At 43.9% G+C, this 22,170-nt stretch overlaps 1 protein-coding gene across 2 annotated transcripts in view; it reads left to right on the top strand.

Moving 5' to 3' along the window:
• Positions 1 to 22,170, top strand: part of AGBL1 (AGBL carboxypeptidase 1) — a 404,673-nt gene that overhangs the window by 211,518 nt on the left and 170,985 nt on the right. For both annotated transcript variants that reach the window (XM_072148535.1, XM_072148534.1), the window contains 2 exons: positions 1,638 to 1,769; positions 2,298 to 2,474. In XM_072148535.1, the coding sequence (XP_072004636.1) occupies positions 1,638 to 1,769; positions 2,298 to 2,474 (309 nt within the window). The remainder of the gene's footprint in view (positions 1 to 1,637; positions 1,770 to 2,297; positions 2,475 to 22,170) is intronic.

Below are 22,170 nucleotides of genomic sequence, written 5' to 3'. Positions count from 1 at the left end.
TTCCTGATGGTAAAGTGGTATAAAAATACCTGAATATAAAATAGATAATATCAGGGATTTATCTTATTTTTAAATGTATCTAAAGTGTGTTGAAATGACCTTGGGACCTGACTTCCTTTTTCAATTATATGTTGTATTCCAATTTGTACCCATTTATTGTGCTGCCATGAGGCAAGAAACTTTTTTCAGTTTCATCAGACAGCAAGTGAAAATACTATACAGAATTCAGTATCTCCAAAAAAGTTGCAGGATTTACATGTCTTTTCCTCAATAGCTGGAATTTTTGGCCTTCAGCTATAATTTAGTCCCACAATGGGGCAGACTTATCAATCTCTTTGAATTTCGTTGTAATTTTTAATAAAAAGCTGCCTGTGGCACTTTTATCAAGGGTTTAATACTAGAGATGAGTGAGCACTAAAATGCTCGAGTGCTCGTTACTTGAGTCAAACTTTTTCCGATGCTCGAGTGCTCGTTTCGAATAACGAGCCCCATTGAAGTCAATGGGAGACTCGAGCATTTTCAAAAGGACCAAGGGGACCAATAAAATGTGTCATTTTATTGAGAAATAAGGAAGTCAGTCCGGTTTCTTCGTTCTTTTAATCAATGGAATATTCGTGGAACTTCAAAAAGGAGAATGACCCATGTTAAACATTTAAACTGGCAGGATAGAAGATCTATCTATAATTTTATTCTATTCTATTGTTTGTAGCAATGTACATATTCCTGAAACAAAGAATATGGTGCACATCAGTTGGTTCTTCACTGTATTGTCGTTCTTCACACATATGAAGAGATGTGTTCTTCACAAGTTGGCAGAAAACACGAGTGCAGAACAGTGTTCTTCACAATAGTATACGAAGAACAATATGTGTGAAGAACACATTGCAGATGTTTCCATACAGATTAGAAAAACTACTATAAAGTTTTAGTTTTATGACATTGCATTATTAATAATTATTAAGTATTTGATTTTTCCTATTTTCTTCACTTTTTTAACAAAATGTTTGGATATTTGGTAATCGGGGATATTATATAGAAGGCAAATATTCTGTCTGCACTTTTGTTTATAGAGAATTCTTATCCATAACAAAGCATAGACTGGTTTGACTTTAGCCCTCTCTAGAGCATTACTACTTTCCCTTTGTTTTCTGAAAAAAAATGTTGTAAGAAAAAAACTATAATGCTGATCCAGGGAGATCATACTGTATTAGAGAGAAGACATCTAATTGAAATACATGGCTAAAAGATGTTATAGCTGCTTATTTCACAGAGAAGTCGTCAATGAGGAATATTTAGTATCTGTTCTTTTTTTGTAGAATGCTGAGATTATTACTTTGTGATATATTTGATAAAGATTTAGGGCTTTACTGTGACTTACCTTGTTGGTAAGCCCTGCAGCCAGCCATTGCCTACGGCAATGAAACCCCTGCCCTTCACCACTGTGTCTTAAATGATGACTGGAGGACATAAAAACAGGCAGCCTATAATTGAATAAAAAAGTAAAAACTGAATGGAATTAAAAAGAAAAGAAGATGAAATGTTCCAACTCTCAATTGTTCTGTGAAAAAAATAAAACACAATAAACATGAGAGAAGCGCATAAAGGCTAGTGTATTTAAATGTTATCTTTGTCTGCAGGTTTTCTGTGATTATCATGGCCATTCACAAAGAAAGAATGTATTTTTCTATGGATGCAGCATAAAGGAGACGTTGTGGCAAGCTGGTTGTGTAGTGGATTCATCTGTCCTCATGGAGGATGTTGGATACAGGGTAAGTATATTTCAATTACTACATAAACTTTTGGTCTAATGAAAATGCCACATGGATATTGCATAATGAATCATGGGGCAATATATATATATATATATATATATATATATATATATATATATATATATACACAGGAGGCTACCGATTTATGGACACCCGACCCCTAGTTAGATGGACTTCTCTGGCCACTGTGAATCAGCTGAACTGATTTGAGCTCTGAACCAACTTTCTCTAGGCTTGGGCTGATGTTATACTGATGACTAAAAGAGGATAGGTGTAATAATGTGTTGACACAATCTTGCTAAAAAATTTAAAATAGTAAAAAAAACCTGGAGGAAACCGATATTAATTATTCAAATACATAACTAGCATATATTTACTTTCCAATGTCCCATGACTTTAGGCTTTGTAGACACTGGACTTGTTTCCTTCTGCAAAAATAGATTTTAGCTAAATTTCTACAAATATATGGATTGGATCAAGCAATTGATTTTTTATATGTTAATTTCATTTTAATATTTCATTTAGACTTTACCCAAAATTCTCGATAAGATCGCTCCTGCATTCTCAATGTCACACAGCAGCTTTTTAGTAGAAAAGGCAAGAGCATCAACAGCCCGTGTTGTGGTATGGCATGACATGCGTGTATTAAGAAGTTACACCATGGAGAGTACCTACTGTGGATTTAGCCAGGGGCCATACAAGGTAAGCAGTACTTTTTATATTGATCTATGTTAATATCTTATCATGGCATGAACAGATGAAGAAGTTGTAGAATAATTCTCCAGTATCATTGAACAATACATCAATATACTGCATGTGTATAATATATAATACAGAATTTTCTGTTGCTAAGATTCTTATATTGTTCTATTATTGAATTGTTATAATTAATGGACTGAGGCAATCAATAGTTATTATTTGTGATACAATATACATAAATACTTACTTTTATAGTTATGAGATGCTCTTGCTTTCAGTGGAATGGGGGGTCAAATGGGTTTCCCCAGCAAAAAAATAAATTAATGTTTTCAAATGTCAGCTTACTGCCAAACACTTTTCTCTTGCAATGTCATTTTTGACATCTTTTAAGAGTTTTTCAGGAGCTTCTTCGACAAGAAGCTTCTTTTTTACACAATGGACATGGGGACAGTTTTCTGACATGGGGACAGTCTTCTCTAAGCACTTACACTTTCTTCTTACAAGGAGAAACTCTTCTCTCACCACTCTTTTCTTCAGACAAGATGCCCGTATTTTGAGAGAAATATTTATTTTTATTGTCAAAACAGATAAGTATGCTTATTCAGGTTCAGGTTCTGAACAGAGTTCAGAGTACAGGTGCTGGGGTTCAAGATCAGGTTTGGGTTCAGGATTGCCGGACACAGGTTATGGAGATGGGGTTCCAGAAACAGGTTTCAGTTCATTCTGGGATTTAGAATAAACACTCAGGCAGGATACCAGCTCAGACAGAATACAGGTTTGGATACATGTTACCAGCTCGGATTGGGATTCCTGTAGGGCAACAAGCAGGAGAATCACAGGTCACAAAAGTACTGGATCGTGGTGAGATTCACAAAGTTATGCTTGGCTAACAGAGAAGAGAATCACTGGAGCTGAGGTTCACAGAATCGGGCATGGATAACCAGCAAAAGAACCACTGGTCACAGCAGTACTGGATCAGGCTGAGGATCACAGAATCAGGCAGGGATAGCTGGCAGAAGAACCACTGGTCACAGCAGTACTGGATCAGGCTGAGGTTCACAGAATCAGGCATGGATAACCAGCAAAAGAACCACTGGTCACAGCAGTACTGGATCAGGCTGAGGATCACAGAATCAGGCAGGAATAGCTGGCAGAAGAACCACTGGTCACAGCAGTACTAGATCAGGCTGAGGTTCACAGAATCTGGCACGGATAGCTGGCAGAAGAACCAATGGTCACAGCAGTACTGGATCAGGCTGAGGTTCACAGAATCAGACACGCATAACTGGCAGAAAAGCCATTGATCACAGCAATACTGGATCAGGCACAGGTAACAGGCAGAAGAACCAAAGGTCACAGCACTACCAGATCAGTCTGAGATTTAAAGAGTCAGGAACAGGTAACAGGCAGAAGAACCTGCACTACTGATGAGTCTGAAGTTCACATGATACATGTCTCGGCTGGCAGGATACTTGGTCCCTGAGCAGAAGTACAAAAGGTATCAAAAGTACAAAACTAGTGCTCTGTAAGCTGAAGATTAGCTCTTTATCCAGTTACCAGACACCGCCCCCAGCAACTGACTGGATAGCCCGTGCACTACTCAACTCACAGCTGTGATCATCACTGAGTTCCATAATAAGCCACCTAGTTTTACAGTAATTGTGAAATGTAGCAGACAATCCCATCCTCCAACAAGGCAGCCCTACTTATGGCTCAAAATGGTGAACTGAAAAGTCCATTCAGAGGACTCTGACCCAAGAGCTCAGATTTCTCTCAGCACTCATACTTTTCTTCTGACATGGGGACAGTGTTCTCTCAGCACTCACACTTTATTTCTGTAATGGGGATAGTTTTCTCTCATCACTCACACTTTTCTTCTGACATGGGGACAGTCTTTCATCAAGTAGACTTTTTTGATGCTTATATGTAAAGCAGGCAATTTTTTGTACAATATTACAGTCCTAAAAGTCTCAAAAAAGTCTTATATCAGTAGAAATAGCAAATGGCACTAAACACTGTTATAAGGAGCTATATCTATATAGGAATATACATCTTATCGTATGGGGACAACACTTTACACCCACAGAGGCATTTGTATAGGTTGCAAACTGACATCTTGCCTACTGCATAGTATTCTATGCAGTAGTATTCTACAGATCTTTTGCTGCCAATTTTTCTCCAGCACCTAGAACTAATGACATAATTGTGCATATTTATGATGCCATCATTCAACATTCACTAAGCCATTGTTTGGCCAAAGATGATTGTGGAATGGAAATCAAGCAGCTACACTTTCGGTTTCAAATTATTTCTAATTCAAGAAACAACTATACAATATACTGTATAACATATTGAAATACTGTTTATATTTGATAATTTTCTCTTGCTATAATATATCGTTATGCTGAATGATTTTATAAAGACGTCTAAAGAAATGCACATTATTCATAAACACATACAAACGTGTTGTTTCACGAAGCCCATTGTTGTTCTTTAATCCTGAATATGCCAGCAGTGCTTTTATCAATACCAGCTGAGTTTGGCTTTATTGAAGTAACATTCTAGAATAAAAAATGTTCTTGATTCCTGACTAGATAGCGGGAGGCGAATGGTATTCATCTCTGATATGAATCTTTTTAAAGATGAATATCTCTTCACACTGTGTTCTTCAAGAGTAGATGCTCTTCACATTCTAGTAAACACCCAAATTTCACCTCACTGAATTGTTATATTCTGATTAATTGCACTTTTATGTACATTAGTGATATTTTCCTTCAGTCTTATGGAAATAAAGTAATTTATAGAAGTTATAAATGAATTAACATTGTAAACTAGCACATTATGCTTTATTTCAGATGCACAAATATCCAGTCTGAGGCTACATTCAGACACACATGTGCCTGCCGTACCGTAGAGTCACATGCCAGATTGTGTCTTGTTCATTAGTGCATTAATATGAGCCCAAATATGAGCCCATAGCCTCATCTTGAATAACTAATGAAATCTCCTGAAGACCCCACTTCAAAGACTAAATTGGGTTTCTGGCTCTGTAGGGGGTAGCTATCAGCTAACACTTCCGTAGTCTTGGTGACTCCAAGCTGTAAATGATGGTTCAACTAGATGCAAACTGGATGGAATAGCATGCTGCTGTAAGATGCTGTGGTAACCATGCCGGTTGAGTATACCATCAATTTTGAATAAATACCCAACAGTGTCAGCAGCAAAGCACCCCCACACCATCACACCTCCTCCCCCATGCATCACGGTCCATTCGTTCACCTTTTCTTTGTCACACAAAGACATGGTGGTTGGAACCAAAGATCTCAAATTTGAACTCATCAGTCTAATGTCCATTCCTTGTATTCTTTAGCACAAACAGGCCTCTTCTACTTGTTTTCTGTCCCTAGCAGTGGTTTCCTAGCAGCTATTTTACCATGAAGGCTGCTGCATAGAGTCTCCTCAGTTGTTGTAGAGATGTGTCTGCTGCTAGATTTTTGTGTGGCATTGACCTCGTCTCTAATCTGAGCTGCTGTCACCCTGCGATTTCTGAGGCTGGTGACTTGGACTTATCCTATACAGCAGAGGTGACTCTTGGTCTTCCTTCCCTGGGGCGGTCCTCATGTGAGCCAGTTTCTTTGTAGCGATGGTTTTTGCAACTGCACTTGGGAACACTTTCAAAGTTTTGCCAATTTTTCCGGACTGACTGGCCTGCATTTTTTAACGTAATGATGACCACTAGTTTTTCTTTACTTAGCTGCTTTTTTGTAGCTAAGGTGTGTCCGAACTTTTGGAAATGTCCAAACAGTGGTAGTGGATCCTCTGTACCATCGTGGATGATGACGTAAGCTTACACCTGGGACTGGAGTCTAAGTGGTACCAGGTTTTCACCAGAGCCCGTCGCAAAGCAGGTTGGACTTGTTTTGGTGTGGTACCACTAGGTCATTCCACAGGCGTGACTTTGTCCGCGGTGACGGCCAAGACGCAGTACAGAATCGTAAGACAAAGTTGTGGTTGGGGACAGGCAGGAGGTCGAGACAGGCAGCACAGGATCAGAGTCGGGACATAGTAGAAAGTTAGGAGGGTCAACACAGGAGCAAGGTCAGGAATGGAATTGAGGTCACAATGGGAAATCAAGGTAATCGTACAGGGCATCAGACAAGCTTTCTCTAAGACTATGAGGCACAAAGATCCAGCAGGGGACACAGGAAGGGGCTGGGAATTTATCAGGGAAGGCGGCCGGCCAGCACCAATATTCGGGGCGCTGGCCCTTTAAACTTTACAGAGCCGGCGTGCATGTAGCAGGGAACATGGAGGTACACGGGAGCACCTGCGATCTGAGTCAAGGGTCGCAGGGGCACCCATGACGTACATATTGTTCTACCAATCCACACATCCTTGTTTCTGTTATATACATCAGGTTGGCTCCTAGCCTGAAATAATCCCATTACGGACCAGGCTTATATGAAATGAGAAACTGGTAGTAACCTACTGTGCTTATAAGGCTCTGTTTTACTATTTCACTTTCAGGCGTATAGGGTTGTGGGCGGGTCTTGTGCAATATGGAAGCTGTGTGGACAAATCACTTCCTGTAACTCACAGAATCTGTGCATTCCAGTGTCTATGAAAACCATACTTAATTGACCTTGTGTACCCATCTGGGGTCTGAAAAATGTTAAAGCATACCCAAGATATAGGACATTAATTAAAGTTCCTATACAACCCCTTTAAGCCTGTTTAATAACATGGCTCTAAGTTGGACATGCTGGGGGGAGAACTCTCAGGCTTTGCAATTAGTTTCCCTTTATGCCCACCATGTTTGTATAATAGGGCTATGGCCGGCGCAACACAGGAAAGCACTGTAATCTGCAGCTTAGCCATTCAAGCTGAATGGTAGCTGGATAATAGTGCTAATCTAGTTTCTTATGATAAATCTCCCCATATCTGTTTGTTTGTTTTGAATGTTGGCTACTGTAAATTGTATCAACCTATTGTACTACACTTATGGTTTTGACCTATGTTTGTCCATTGTACAGCAAAGCAGGCATGCTTAAAGGAAATTTGTCACTCGAGACCCTCTTTTGGACTCCCCCATGTACCCACAGACACTGGACAGCATATCCTCAAACAGTTTTGATAATTAAAACCCTGATACATTGGAGATAGCTGGCCCATCTTCACTGCTATCTGTGATTGCCCAGAAGAAGGTGCTGACTGTGCAAGTGCGAAATTCACTTGCTGCGGTTAGCAAGAAGAGGAAGAATAGGAGAGGATGAACATGCCCTGGGGATCAAGGAAACAAGCTGGCAGGGAGCCAGGTAATCTTTATTTATAATTTATCATTTTAACTTACAATGGCAGTACAAAATTTTTTGGGGATGAGCTGTTTATGATCTTTGGGAACATGGGGAGACTTAAAAAGGGTCTCTGTTGACAGGTTCCCTTTAAAATGTAATTCTGATTGGTAGACATACTGAAGGAGATTCCTAGGCATTGTGATTATTTTCCCCTATAAGCCACCTGAATGCCATGTGGGCACGGAGTGCCGTGAAGGGGGCACAGCTGGTGCAAATCCATATAGCCACCTTGCCAAAGACATTGGGAGTCAGTAGCCTCCTGATATATCAGGCAGGTCTGGAAGGGCAGTGTGTCATCATATGATAAATCTCCCCCACTGTATGTAACTGGGTGTCTAGAGTTGCATACATCTGCTCTTAACACTTTTGTACCAAAGCATATATGAGCATAAACTGAGGTTTCAAAAATACTCCTAAGAGTACACAGCAAGAATATTTTCTATCTTTACTACAGCGTCTCATGCAGTCACCAAATGCAAATGCTCGGCTCCTTTCATCTTAAAATAACAGCGAAAAAATGCTTATTATGCCTGAATCAATAACTGCTAAATCACTGAACCCAAAATATCGATACTATTCTCAGGATCATTTTACAAGGGAGGGCACATTAGCAAGTTGTGACCTTTGAATAGTGCTAAATAATGTTTTACAGGGATCACTTAGAAGGTAATGCACTAAATGCATTATTTATTACAGTACAATAACTACACATTTGCAGAGTGAAAAAACATGTCGTAATGTGACATCTGTGGTTTATCTCAACTGGATTTATTCAATGGCAGCAATCACATGAAGGGCACAGGAGCAATAAAACAAAGTCTACTTCTCCCTTTGGAGTACAAGCCATTGGATTTACAATACATTTAATGGAAAAGCATGTCAATAACCAACTATATCCTGGGACCTGAGCCGGTTATTTGTCTGATAATTATTTTCTGGTAACAGGGAAACAAGAGCTCTAGAGATGTATTACACAATTCATTGCAAAAACTCATTTTTGGATATTTGACTCTTTAGGAAGCACCTAGATAATGGGAGCACTGAGAGAGTTCTGTACTCAGGTGTACTCAGTAACATAGATGTTGAATAAATTAGTTACTTGTATGCAATAATACTGAACTATATACACTACTATACATGAGTAGAAATCATGTATCATTTGGATGCACAGTCCCTGTCCTTTGCACTGTGGTTGGTCCATGATATCTGTCCAACATGAAGGTTCTTAAAAACTCTGGTGGTCGTAGTAGCTGTTTCACAACAGGGGTAAAAAAAAGTTTGAGCCATTATCTATCCACAATCTCTGCCTCTGCCTACTTGTCATATTTAATGCTAAACCATTAGCAACAACTAGATGACAGTCCCTACTCTGGGTCCATTTTCATGACCATGGTGGTTTTACCAACCATATTACACTTCAGAAACAACGGGTGATGGGGCACATGATCCTTCGCGGTCCATTATCCAGAAGACAATAATGTGCGTCAAGCTTCGCATGCAGGTTCCTAAAACCTTTGGAGCACAGTAGTTAACCCCCAGAACACATACACCACCCCCTTTGACATTAACTTAATATCCTATGGTGAGGTGACTAGTGTTCATAGTTAGAAAATCTCTGTAACTGCTTACTCATATCAGTAAAATTCTAAATTTCCATAATTGGATTCTAAAAAAGTTCTTGATATTTTCATGATCATTATGGCGTTTGGTTACAGTGTTTATATTAAACTCTACATAAGCGGGGTTTTTCAGTGTCTGGGACTCAAGTGGCTGGTGTTGTAGCGCAATACATCAAACCACAGGTGTTGTACCTTTCATCTGATTTGAACCAATCCACCCACTTGTGTCTATAAATAGTGAATCGGTACATTATTTCATAGATTCTTGTTGGGCTGAAGTCTACTGAGGACATTCAGTAATACGTCTGTCTTTTTAGTGGCTCAGGATGAGATTTAGTGTATGATTTAAGGCAAACAGCTGTGCTTTTATAGTGGCCATTTGTAAAAGAAATGAATATAGCAAGAGTGGGATTTTGTGGAAATATTAAATAATTCCTAGTTCAAGGAGGAAATGTCTATGTCTAGGTAAGCATTTTTGGCCAGCTTGCCGTACGCGATCATTCCAGCTTTGTGATGTACAATAGTCTGTAATACACTGATGCGTTTACAACGGGATGAAACAATAGACCATGCTGCCACTTTGCATCTCATGTCTCTTGATTTATCTGTGTCTTAGATGAAGTCAATTTTGAAAAGATCAAACCTAATAGCAGAAAGGAAGAATGGAAAATCCTAGCTGTCAAAACAAATCAGGGCTCAGATTTACTTTGTTGGCCTTGACTCTGACTGAGATCCTTTCGTTTGAAGAGAGATTTTGGGATGTGTCTGTATTTTATTCTGTTCAAGTCTGAACCCTAAGAAGTTGGAATGTGTAAAGCCTGCAAAATCTAAATCAAAATCTAAAGAGTTACGATAGAGGCAGGCTTGCCCTAGCTGGAATAAACTAAGCTCCTGCTTTGAAATAGAGACATTATTTAATTTCTTTCGGGCTATGTGTGATTACTAGAGATGAGCGAACATGCTCGTCCGAGCTTGATGCTCGGTCGAGCATTAGGGTACTCGAAACTGCTCGTTACTCGGACGAATACTTCGCCCGCTCGAGAAAATGGCAGCTCCCGCCGTTTTGCTTTTTGGCGGCCAGAAACAGAGCCAATCACAAGCCAGGAGACTCTGCACTCCACCCAGCATGACGTGGTACCCTTACACGTCGATAGCAGTGGTTGGCTGGCCAGATCAGGTGACCCTGGGATAGACTAGCCGCTGGCCGCGCTGCTCGGATCATTCTGTCTCTGGATGCCGCTAGGGAGAGAGCTGCTGCTGGTCAGGGAAAGCGTTAGGGTGTTCTATTAGCTTACTGTTAGGCAGGAGTGATTCTCAAAGAACCCAACAGCCCTTCTTAGGGCTACAATAACGTTCTACTTTTTTTATTTTAATTTGCATCTTTTACCATTTTGTGAGGAATTAGCAGGGGGACTTGCTACCGTTGTGTTTAGCTCTTAGTGGCACACATATCCATAGCAAAGGCCGAAGTGGCAAAATTCAGTAGGGGTTGGATTTCTATTAGGCAATAACTCAGTGTCATCTCATCTGGCATAGTAGTGTGCTTCCTTTGATACTTGACTAGAAAATAGCCATAGGAGAATACAAACAGCTTCTTGAAGCCTACAGTAGCGTTCTATATATTTGATTTCTGGTTGATCTGCTGGTGGCTGTAGTTTCTGCAGTGCATGTACTTGCCAATTCTGAGCAATTTGTAGTGAGACTTGCGACCGCTGTGTTCTGCGCTTAGTGGCGCACATATCCATAGCAAAGGCCGAAGTGGCAAAATTCAGTAGGGGTTGGATTTCTATTAGGCAATAACTCAGTGTCATCTCATCTGGCATAGTAGTGTGCTTCCTTTGATACTTGGCTAGAAAATAGCCATAGGAGAATACAAACAGCTTCTTGAAGCCTACAGTAGCGTTCTATATATTTGATTTCTGGTTGATCTGCTGGTGGCTGTAGTTTCTGCAGTGCATGTACTTGCCAATTCTGAGCAATTTGTAGTGAGACTTGCGACCGCTGTGTTCTGCGCTTAGTGGCGCACATATCCATAGCAAAGGCCGAAGTGGCAAAATTCAGTAGGGGTTGGATTTCTATTAGGCAATAACTCAGTGTCATCTCATCTGGCATAGTAGTGTGCTTCCTTTGATACTTGGCTAGAAAATAGCCATAGGAGAATACAAACAGCTTCTTGAAGCCTACAGTAGCGTTCTATATATTTGATTTCTGGTTGATCTGCTGGTGGCTGTAGTTTCTGCAGTGCATGTACTTGCCAATTCTGAGCAATTTGTAGTGAGACTTGCGACCGCTGTGTTCTGCGCTTAGTGGCGCACATATCCATAGCAAAGGCCGAAGTGGCAAAATTCAGTAGGGGTTGGATTTCTATTAGGCAATAACTCAGTGTCATCTCATCTGGCATAGTAGTGTGCTTCCTTTGATACTTGGCTAGAAAATAGCCATAGGAGAATACAAACAGCTTCTTGAAGCCTACAGTAGCGTTCTATATATTTGATTTCTGGTTGATCTGCTGGTGGCTGTAGTTTCTGCAGTGCATGTACTTGCCAATTCTGAGCAATTTGTAGTGAGACTTGCGACCGCTGTGTTCTGCGCTTAGTGGCGCACATATCCATAGCAAAGGCCGAAGTGGCAAAATTCAGTAGGGGTTGGATTTCTATTAGGCAATAACTCAGTGTCATCTCATCTGGCATAGTAGTGTGCTTCCTTTGATACTTGGCTAGAAAATAGCCATAGGAGAATACAAACAGCTTCTTGAAGCCTACAGTAGCGTTCTATATATTTGATTTCTGGTTGATCTGCTGGTGGCTGTAGTTTCTGCAGTGCATGTACTTGCCAATTCTGAGCAATTTGTAGTGAGACTTGCGACCGCTGTGTTCTGCGCTTAGTGGCGCACATATCCATAGCAAAGGCCGAAGTGGCAAAATTCAGTAGGGGTTGGATTTCTATTAGGCAATAACTCAGTGTCATCTCATCTGGCATAGTAGTGTGCTTCCTTTGATACTTGGCTAGAAAATAGCCATAGGAGAATACAAACAGCTTCTTGAAGCCTACAGTAGCGTTCTATATATTTGATTTCTGGTTGATCTGCTGGTGGCTGTAGTTTCTGCAGTGCATGTACTTGCCAATTCTGAGCAATTTGTAGTGAGACTTGCGACCGCTGTGTTCTGCGCTTAGTGGCGCACATATCCATAGCAAAGGCCGAAGTGGCAAAATTCAGTAGGGGTTGGATTTCTATTAGGCAATAACTCAGTGTCATCTCATCTGGCATAGTAGTGTGCTTCCTTTGATACTTGGCTAGAAAATAGCCATAGGAGAATACAAACAGCTTCTTGAAGCCTACAGTAGCGTTCTATATATTTGATTTCTGGTTGATCTGCTGGTGGCTGTAGTTTCTGCAGTGCATGTACTTGCCAATTCTGAGCAATTTGTAGTGAGACTTGCGACCGCTGTGTTCTGCGCTTAGTGGCGCACATATCCATAGCAAAGGCCGAAGTGGCAAAATTCAGTAGGGGTTGGATTTCTATTAGGCAATAACTCAGTGTCATCTCATCTGGCATAGTAGTGTGCTTCCTTTGATACTTGGCTAGAAAATAGCCATAGGAGAATACAAACAGCTTCTTGAAGCCTACAGTAGCGTTCTATATATTTGATTTCTGGTTGATCTGCTGGTGGCTGTAGTTTCTGCAGTGCATGTACTTGCCAATTCTGAGCAATTTGTAGTGAGACTTGCGACCGCTGTGTTCTGCGCTTAGTGGCGCACATATCCATAGCAAAGGCCGAAGTGGCAAAATTCAGTAGGGGTTGGATTTCTATTAGGCAATAACTCAGTGTCATCTCATCTGGCATAGTAGTGTGCTTCCTTTGATACTTGGCTAGAAAATAGCCATAGGAGAATACAAACAGCTTCTTGAAGCCTACAGTAGCGTTCTATATATTTGATTTCTGGTTGATCTGCTGGTGGCTGTAGTTTCTGCAGTGCATGTACTTGCCAATTCTGAGCAATTTGTAGTGAGACTTGCGACCGCTGTGTTCTGCGCTTAGTGGCGCACATATCCATAGCAAAGGCCGAAGTGGCAAAATTCAGTAGGGGTTGGATTTCTATTAGGCAATAACTCAGTGTCATCTCATCTGGCATAGTAGTGTGCTTCCTTTGATACTTGGCTAGAAAATAGCCATAGGAGAATACAAACAGCTTCTTGAAGCCTACAGTAGCGTTCTATATATTTGATTTCTGGTTGATCTGCTGGTGGCTGTAGTTTCTGCAGTGCATGTACTTGCCAATTCTGAGCAATTTGTAGTGAGACTTGCGACCGCTGTGTTCTGCGCTTAGTGGCGCACATATCCATAGCAAAGGCCGAAGTGGCAAAATTCAGTAGGGGTTGGATTTCTATTAGGCAATAACTCAGTGTCATCTCATCTGGCATAGTAGTGTGCTTCCTTTGATACTTGGCTAGAAAATAGCCATAGGAGAATACAAACAGCTTCTTGAAGCCTACAGTAGCGTTCTATATATTTGATTTCTGGTTGATCTGCTGGTGGCTGTAGTTTCTGCAGTGCATGTACTTGCCAATTCTGAGCAATTTGTAGTGAGACTTGCGACCGCTGTGTTCTGCGCTTAGTGGCGCACATATCCATAGCAAAGGCCGAAGTGGCAAAATTCAGTAGGGGATGGATTTCTATTAGGCAATAACTCAGTGTCATCTCATCTGGCATAGTAGTGTGCTTCCTTTGATACTTGGCTAGAAAATAGCCATAGGAGAATACAAACAGCTTCTTGAAGCCTACAGTAGCGTTCTATATATTTGATTTCTGGTTGATCTGCTGGTGGCTGTAGTTTCTGCAGTGCATGTACTTGCCAATTCTGAGCAATTTGTAGTGAGACTTGCGACCGCTGTGTTCTGCGCTTAGTGGCGCACATATCCATAGCAAAGGCCGAAGTGGCAAAATTCAGTAGGGGTTGGATTTCTATTAGGCAATAACTCAGTGTCATCTCATCTGGCATAGTAGTGTGCTTCCTTTGATACTTGGCTAGAAAATAGCCATAGCAATAGGATAGGATTGTTTGGTTTTAAAAACTCAAAAAAAAACAAAAAACACAAAAAAAAAAAAAAACACAAAAAAACACCAAAAAAAACAAAAAGAAGTAAAAAAAAAAAAAAAAGTTATAACTCTCATTTTAAAAATGTTTAACCCGAGGGCTAGGGGTAGAGGACGAGGGCGGGGACGTGGGCGTCCAACTACTGCAGGGGTCAGAGGCCGTGGTCCTGGGCGGGGTGAGACACCACCTGCTGATGAGGGAGCAGGGGAACGCCGCAGAGCTACACTCCCTAGGTTCATGTCTGAAGTTACTGGGACTCGTGGTAGAGCACTGTTGAGGCCAGAACAGTGCGAACAGGTGATGTCGTGGATTGCTGACAATGCTTCGAGCAATTTGTCCACCACCAGTCAGTCTTCCACGCAGTCCACCCATGTCACCGAAATCCCCACTCCTCCAGCTCCTGCACCTCAGCCTCCTCCCCCCCAGTCTGCCCCCTCCCAGGAAAATTTGGCATTTGAACCGGCATACTCTGAGGAACTGTTTTCTGGACCCTTCCCACAGTCACAAACCACTTGTCCGGTTGCTGCTGAGCAATTTTCCGATGCCCAGGTTTTCCACCAGTCACAGTCTGTGGGTGATGATGACCTTCTTGACGTAGTGGAAGTGTGTAAAGAGGTGTCCGACGATGAGGAGACACGGTTGTCAGACAGTGGGGAAGTTGTTGTCAGGGCAGGAAGTCCGAGGGGGGAGCAGACTGAGGGATCGGAGGATGATGAGGTGACAGACCCAAGCTGGGTTGAGAGGCCGGGTGAACACAGTGCTTCTGAGACGGAGGAGAGTCCTCGACCTGAACAGGTTGGAAGAGGCAGTGGTGGGGCCAGACGGAGAGGCAGGGCCAGAGCTGGTGCATCAGCGCCACTGTCAACTAGTGAAGCTCCCGTGGTGAGGGCTCTTGCGGCGAGGGCTAGATCTTCAGAAGTGTGGAGGTTCTTTAAGGAAACACCGGATGACCGACGGACTGTGGTGTGCAACATTTGCCAAACCAGGCTCAGCAGGGGTTCCACCACTACTAGCTTAACTACCACCAGTATGCGCAGGCATATGAATGCTAAGCACCCCACTCAGTGGCAACAAGCCCGTTCACCTCCGGCCGTGCACACCACTGCTCCTTCCCCTGTGTCAGCTGCTAGTCAGCCCCCTGCCCAGGACCCTGGCACAAAAACCCCATCGTCGCCTCCACGATCCTCCACAGCATCCACCAGCGTTCAGCTCTCCATACCCCAGACGCTGGAGCGGAAACGCAAATATAGTGCAACCCACCCGCACGCCCAAGCCCTTAATGTGCACATCTCCAGATTGCTTAGCCTGGAGATGCTGCCCTATAGGCTAGTAGAGACCGAGGCCTTTCGCAACCTCATGGCGGCGGCCGCCCCTCGGTATTCGGTCCCCAGCCGCCACTACTTTTCCCGATGTGCCGTCCCAGCCCTGCACCAGCACGTGTCAGACAACATCATCCGTGCCCTGACCAACGCCGTTTCTGACAAGGTCCACCTGACCACGGACACGTGGACGAGTGCTGCCGGGCAGGGCCACTATATATCGCTGACGGCACATTGGGTTAACTTGGTGGAGGCTGGGACCGAGTCTGACCCTGGGGCTGCTCATATACTGCCGACGCCGAGGATTGCGGGGCCTACCTCGGTCCAGGTGTTTCAGGCCTACTATGCCTCCTCCTCCTCCCACCCCTCCTCCACCTCCTCCTCCGAACTACCATCCGTGGGCACGGCGCCATCAGTCGGTAGCTCTAGGCACAGCAGCAGTGCCGTCGCTAAGCGACAGCAGGCGGTGCTCAAACTGCTGAGCCTAGGCGACAAAAGGCACACCGCCCAAGAGCTATTACAGGGCATCACGGCGCAGACTGATCTGTGGCTGGCACCGCTGAACCTCAAGCCGGGAATGGTTGTGTGTGACAACGGCCGTAACCTGGTGGCGGCTCTGCAACTCGGCAGACTGACACATGTGCCATGCCTGGCCCATGTGTTAAATCTGATAGTGCAGCGTTTCCTCAAGACATACCCCAATCTGTCTGATTTGCTCACGAAGGTGCGCCGCATCTGTGCGCATTTCAGGAAGTCCAGCCCAGATGCTGCCACTCTCAGGGCAGCGCAGCGCCGCCTCCAACTGCCCGCTCACCGACTGTTGTGCGACGTGCCCACGAGGTGGAATTCAACACTGACCATGTTATCCAGAGTTTACCAGCAGCGCAGAGCGATTGTAGACTGCCAGATGTCAACTTCCACCAGAACTGGTAGTCAGGTCAGTCAGCTTCCTCAAGTCTACAATGAGGAGTGGACGTGGATGTCTGATATCTGTCAGGTGCTGAGTAACTTTGAGGAGTCAACACAGATGGTCAGTGGCGATGCCGCCATCATCAGCCTCACCATCCCGCTGCTTGGCCTGTTGAAAAACTCTCTGGTCAGCATGAAGTCGGAAGCTTTGCGCTCGTCACAAGAGACGGGGGAAGAATATTCCCTTGTTGATAGCCAAAGCACCCTGAGGTCTGTTTCTCAGCGCATATCGGAGGAGGTGGAGGTGGAGGAGGATGAGGAGGAAGAGGAGGAGAATGTTGGCGAGACACAAGAGGGGACCATTGTTGAGTCCTTCACTGTTCAGCGTGTATGGGCAGAAGAAGAGGAGTTGGAGGAGTTGGAGGAGGAGGAAATGGACAGTCAGGCCAGTGAGGGGAGTGAATTCTTACGCGTTGGTACTCTGGCGCATATGGCAGATTTCATGCTAGGCTGCCTATCCCGTGACCCTCGCGTTCAAAGAATTTATTCCAGCACCGATTACTGGGTGTTCACTCTCCTGGACCCACGGTACAAGCAAAATCTTCCCACTCTCATCCCTGGAGAGGAAAGGAGTGTGAGAATGCATGAATACCAGCAGGCCCTGGTGCACAAGCTGAAACAGTATTTCCCTTCTGACAGCGCTAGCGGCAGAGTGCGTAGTTCTGCGGGACAAGTAGCGAGGGAGAGTAGGCGAGCAGGCAGCTTGTCCAGCACTGGCAAGGGTACGCTTTACAAGGCTTTTGCCAGCTTTATGTCACCCCAGCAAGACACTGTCACCTGTCCCCAGTCTCGGCAGAGTAGGGCTGATCTTTACAGAAAGATGGTGAGGGAGTACGTAGCTGACCATACCATCGTCCTAAATGATCACACAGCTCCCTACAACTACTGGGTTTCAAAGCTGTACATGTGGCACGAACTGGCGCTGTACGCCTTGGAGGTTCTTGCCTGCCCTGCCGCTAGCGTCTTGTCCGAGCGGGTTTTCAGTGCAGCTGGTGGCATCATCACCGATAAGCGTACACGCCTGTCGACTGACAGCGCTGACAGGCTGACGCTTATTAAAATGAATAAAGGCTGGATTTCTCAGAATTTCCAATCTCCACCAGGTGAAGGAAGCTCAACCTGAATAATTGATCCACTCCTCCTCCTCCTCCTCATTTTCCTCCTTCTCCTCCTCTTTGTACAGTAAAGCAGAGGAAAATGGCTATTTTTTGACAGGGCCCACTGGCTCTTGCTATAGTACTTCATGCATTTAATTTTTCTGGAGGGCCACCTACCCGGTCCTCTGTTTGAAACAATTTTTGTGAGTGCCACATACAGGCACTCAATCTATTCCATTTTTCTGGAGGGCCACCTACCCGGTCCTCTGTTTTAAAAAATTTTTGGGACTGCCACATACAGGCACTCAATCTATTCCATTTTACTGCAGGGCCACCTACCTGCTCCTCTGGTTTGAACAATTTTTGGGACTGCCACATACAGGCACTCAATCTATTCCATTTTACTGGAGGGCCACCTACCTGCTCCTCTGGTTTGAAACATTTTTGGGACTGCCACATACAGGCACTCAATCTATTCCATTTTACTGCAGGGCCACCTACCTGCTCCTCTGGTTTGAACAATTTTTGGAACTGCCACATACAGGCACTCAATCTATTCCATTTTACTGCAGGGCCACCTACCTGCTCCTCTGGTTTGAACAATTTTTGGGACTGCCACATACAGGCACTCAATCTATTCCATTTTACTGGAGGGCCACCTACCTGCTCCTCTGGTTTGAAACATTTTTGGGACTGCCACATACAGGCACTCAATCTATCCCATTTTACTGGAGGGCCACCTACCTGCTCCTCTGGTTTGAAAAATGTTTGGGACTGCCACATACAGGCACTATCCAAATTAAATTGTCTCCATAGCAGCCTCCACACGTTGTCTCCATTGCTACCTCCAAAAGTCGTCCATATAGCTGCCTCCATACATCGTCCCTTTATCAAACGAGGTGTGTCAGGCAGAAATTTGGGTTGTTTTCATGGATTCCACATCAAAGTTGTTAACTTTGTCGCCACCCTGCTGTGTTATCCACAAAATATACTGGCAAACTTTTACCATTTAGGGATATTATTTCAGCGCTTCTTGCGCATCTGTTTACATTCCCCTCACCCGGCATATCCTAAACTTATAAGAACGCTACTACACTTGATCTTATACAAAAGGTTCTTAGAAGTGCTGTTTGGGGAGTAGCCTAGAGACAGGGGCTTGGATTGGCGAAAGCTCGCCTGGCAGCGGAACGCCAGCTCCATGCGCATCATGCGCTTCTTGCGCATCTGTTTACATTCCCCTCACCCGCCATATCCCAAACTTATAAGAACGCTACTACACTTAACTTGGTGCAGGCTGGGACCGAGTCTGACCCTGGGGCTGGTCATATACTGCCGACGCAGAGAATTGCGGGGCCTACCTCGGTCCAGGTCTCAAAGGCCTACTATACCTCCTCCCACCCCTCCTCCACCTCCTCCTCCTCCGAATTACCATCCGTGGGCATGGCGCCATCAGTCGGTAGCTCTAGGCACAGCAGCAGTGCCGTCGCTAAGCGACAGCAGGCGGTGCTGAAACTGCTGAGCCTAGGCGATAAAAGGCACACCGCCCAAGAGCTATTACAGGGCATTCCACATCAAAGTTGTTAACTTTGTCGCCACCCTGCTGTGTAATCCCCAAAATATACTTGCAAACTTTTACCATTTAGGGATATTATTTCAGCGCTTCTTGCGCATCTGTTTACATTCCCCTCACCCGCCATATCCTAAACTTATAAGAACGCTACTACACTTGATCTTATACAAAAGGTTCTTAGAAGTGCTGTTTGGGGAGTAGCCTATGGACAGGGGCTTGGATTGGCGAAAGCTCGCCTGGCAGCGGAGCGCCAGCTCCATGCCAAGATCCAACTAACATAGTTTTAACTGCAGCACCTTTAATCTACTACTAGTTCACTGCCTCCATACATGGTCCCCTTATCAAACGAGCTGTGTCAGGCAGAATTTTGGGTTGTTTTCATGGCTTCCATGTTAACTTTGTCGCCACCCTGCTGTGTAATCCACAAAATATACTGGCAAACTTTTATCATGTACCGATATTATTTGAGCGCTTCTTGCTCACCTCCTTTGGTTCCTCTCTGCCACCCATTGGTTTGAAGCCTGAGTCCATTTAGGGTATGTCGCCATGACACTCTCTAGCCTGCTGCCGCTGCCTCTGCATGCCGTCCCCTATAGTGTCAGGGTCAATTATTGGATGTTTTAGATGCTATCTAGCTTCATTCTGTCACTCTGTCATGGCCATGCTGTTGCCCATAATTTTGGCATAATGGTGCGATTATGCAGCCTCAGAGGCATCCATGCATGCTGCCCCTGCTGTTTCCTGTCCATTTCCGTGGTGTTTCCATCCTTTTCTGAGGTTCCCAGGTGTTTGGCCAAGCTTCCCTGTGCAGAGCCTTGGTCCCCTTGAAAAATGCTCGAGTCTCCCATTGACTTCAATGGGGTTCGTTATTCGAGACGAGCACTCGAGCATCGGGAAAAGTTCGTCTCGAATAACGAGTACCCGAGCATTTTAGTGTTCGCTCATCTCTAGTGATTACTTGTGCTACAAACTAAAAACCTGCTGCATTTTTAATACGGCACTGGCATAAGATTCAGTAGATCATTGTAGGCAATATGAATGTTTAGGTTTACATTAACTGCTGTATTAATAGGGACAACGGAAGGTACAGAAGAGAAAGTTCTTCCAGCTTAAAAGCCTTCACCTTTTACTATACATACTGTAGCAATCCAAATGTGACAAAGGAGGCGGAAGGCTGCGTTCAAATTCTACTTTTCTCCTCCGTTGTAAGTGTGGATTCCTGAAAGACCCTTACAATGGACTATGACATATCATCCAGCTCCTGCCCATTCCTCTGATAGTGGGAGGAGTGAACATCGAAATCAGCCAGTAATTGGCTTCTGGCGATATTCAGGGTGGCCCCGCAGTGATATTACTGTTCATATATGGATAGAGACATATCTGGGGACCTCTCTGAACATATATGCTCAGCGGAGGCCAGGGGTGGTTGCAATACAATGGGGCAGATTTACTTACCCGGTCCAGTCGCGATCCAGCGGCGGGTTCTCCGACGCTGATTTGGGGTCTGCCGGGATTCATTAAGGTTGTGCGCCCGATGTCCACCAGGTGTCGCTGCTGCGCTGAAGTCGGCTGGAGTTCACCTTCTCTGTCTCGGTGTATGTGAGTGCTATTTTTGCGACACAATTTTGTTTTTTAAATTCCGCAGGTTTTCCGAATCCGTCAGGTTTTCTGACGCCACGCCCCTGATTTTTGTCATGTGAAAGCAGGCACCAATGCGCCACAATCCGATCGTGTGCGCCAAAATCCCAGGGCAATTCGGTGCAAATCAGAAAAATTCGGGAAACCCGGTGGAAAAAACGTGATTGGGACCCTTAGTAAATGTGCCCCATTGTATCCATTCCCCATTGGCATCTTTACATCCTATATTTTCCACAATATTTGCTGTATACTGGTCAAAAGAAGGCAAAAAGGTTGCATCTGCCAGTATATTTCTATGTCTTTGCTCAGTTTATATGCCAGGCCGATCTTTGTGCACAAGCCGAACGTTTACAAAAGATTCAGTGTGAATTGTTTCTGGGTATTATGTTACTTGTAATCTGCATTCTCCAGAAGCTCTCATCTCTGCAGTCTGTTTCTCAAGTTTGCAATCAAATGTCAGGAGGAGACTTTGCTCCTTTCACCTACTGCTCCTCTGCCCTCCTATGCAGAGATGATTATTAGACAGAGGCGCTCTTCCCTCTCATATTACCAAGTTGCATTTTCTTTGAAAAATTGTTGAAAAGTTAATAACCATTGAATCCATATAAAAGTCACAGCCATTTTTTCATTGAAGGGGGCAAGTTTCTTTAGCATTGGAGCTACAACCTACGTGTTTTTTGTTTTTTAAAGTAGTCTATTAATATGGCTGGTATAGAAGTTGGACAACACAGATCTGATATTGAGGCTAATTTTACAGTTATGCTATCAAAATTAAAGGGGTTGGCCACTTTAACAGGGTAATTATTATTATTCTTACCCTGTTAAAGTTTGCCTTTTTGCCACACATCACATCAAGATGCCAAGCAGCAATTTTAACAGGGTAAGTATAATATGAGTGTCCCATAGGGTCTTTTCCTTACCCCATAAAAGTTTAGTATGAGTTTAGTAAAACCGGAGCTGAGTTATGAGAAATTGTTGCGGACTAACCACCGTCATGACTAGTGAAGTTGCCACAGCATAGTGGAAAGGTTTTAA

The sequence above is a fragment of the Engystomops pustulosus genome, chromosome 4 (genome assembly GCF_040894005.1).
Source record: "Engystomops pustulosus chromosome 4, aEngPut4.maternal, whole genome shotgun sequence".
Taxonomy (NCBI): domain Eukaryota; kingdom Metazoa; phylum Chordata; class Amphibia; order Anura; family Leptodactylidae; genus Engystomops; species Engystomops pustulosus.
This window is presented reverse-complemented; position numbering and strand designations above follow the sequence as displayed.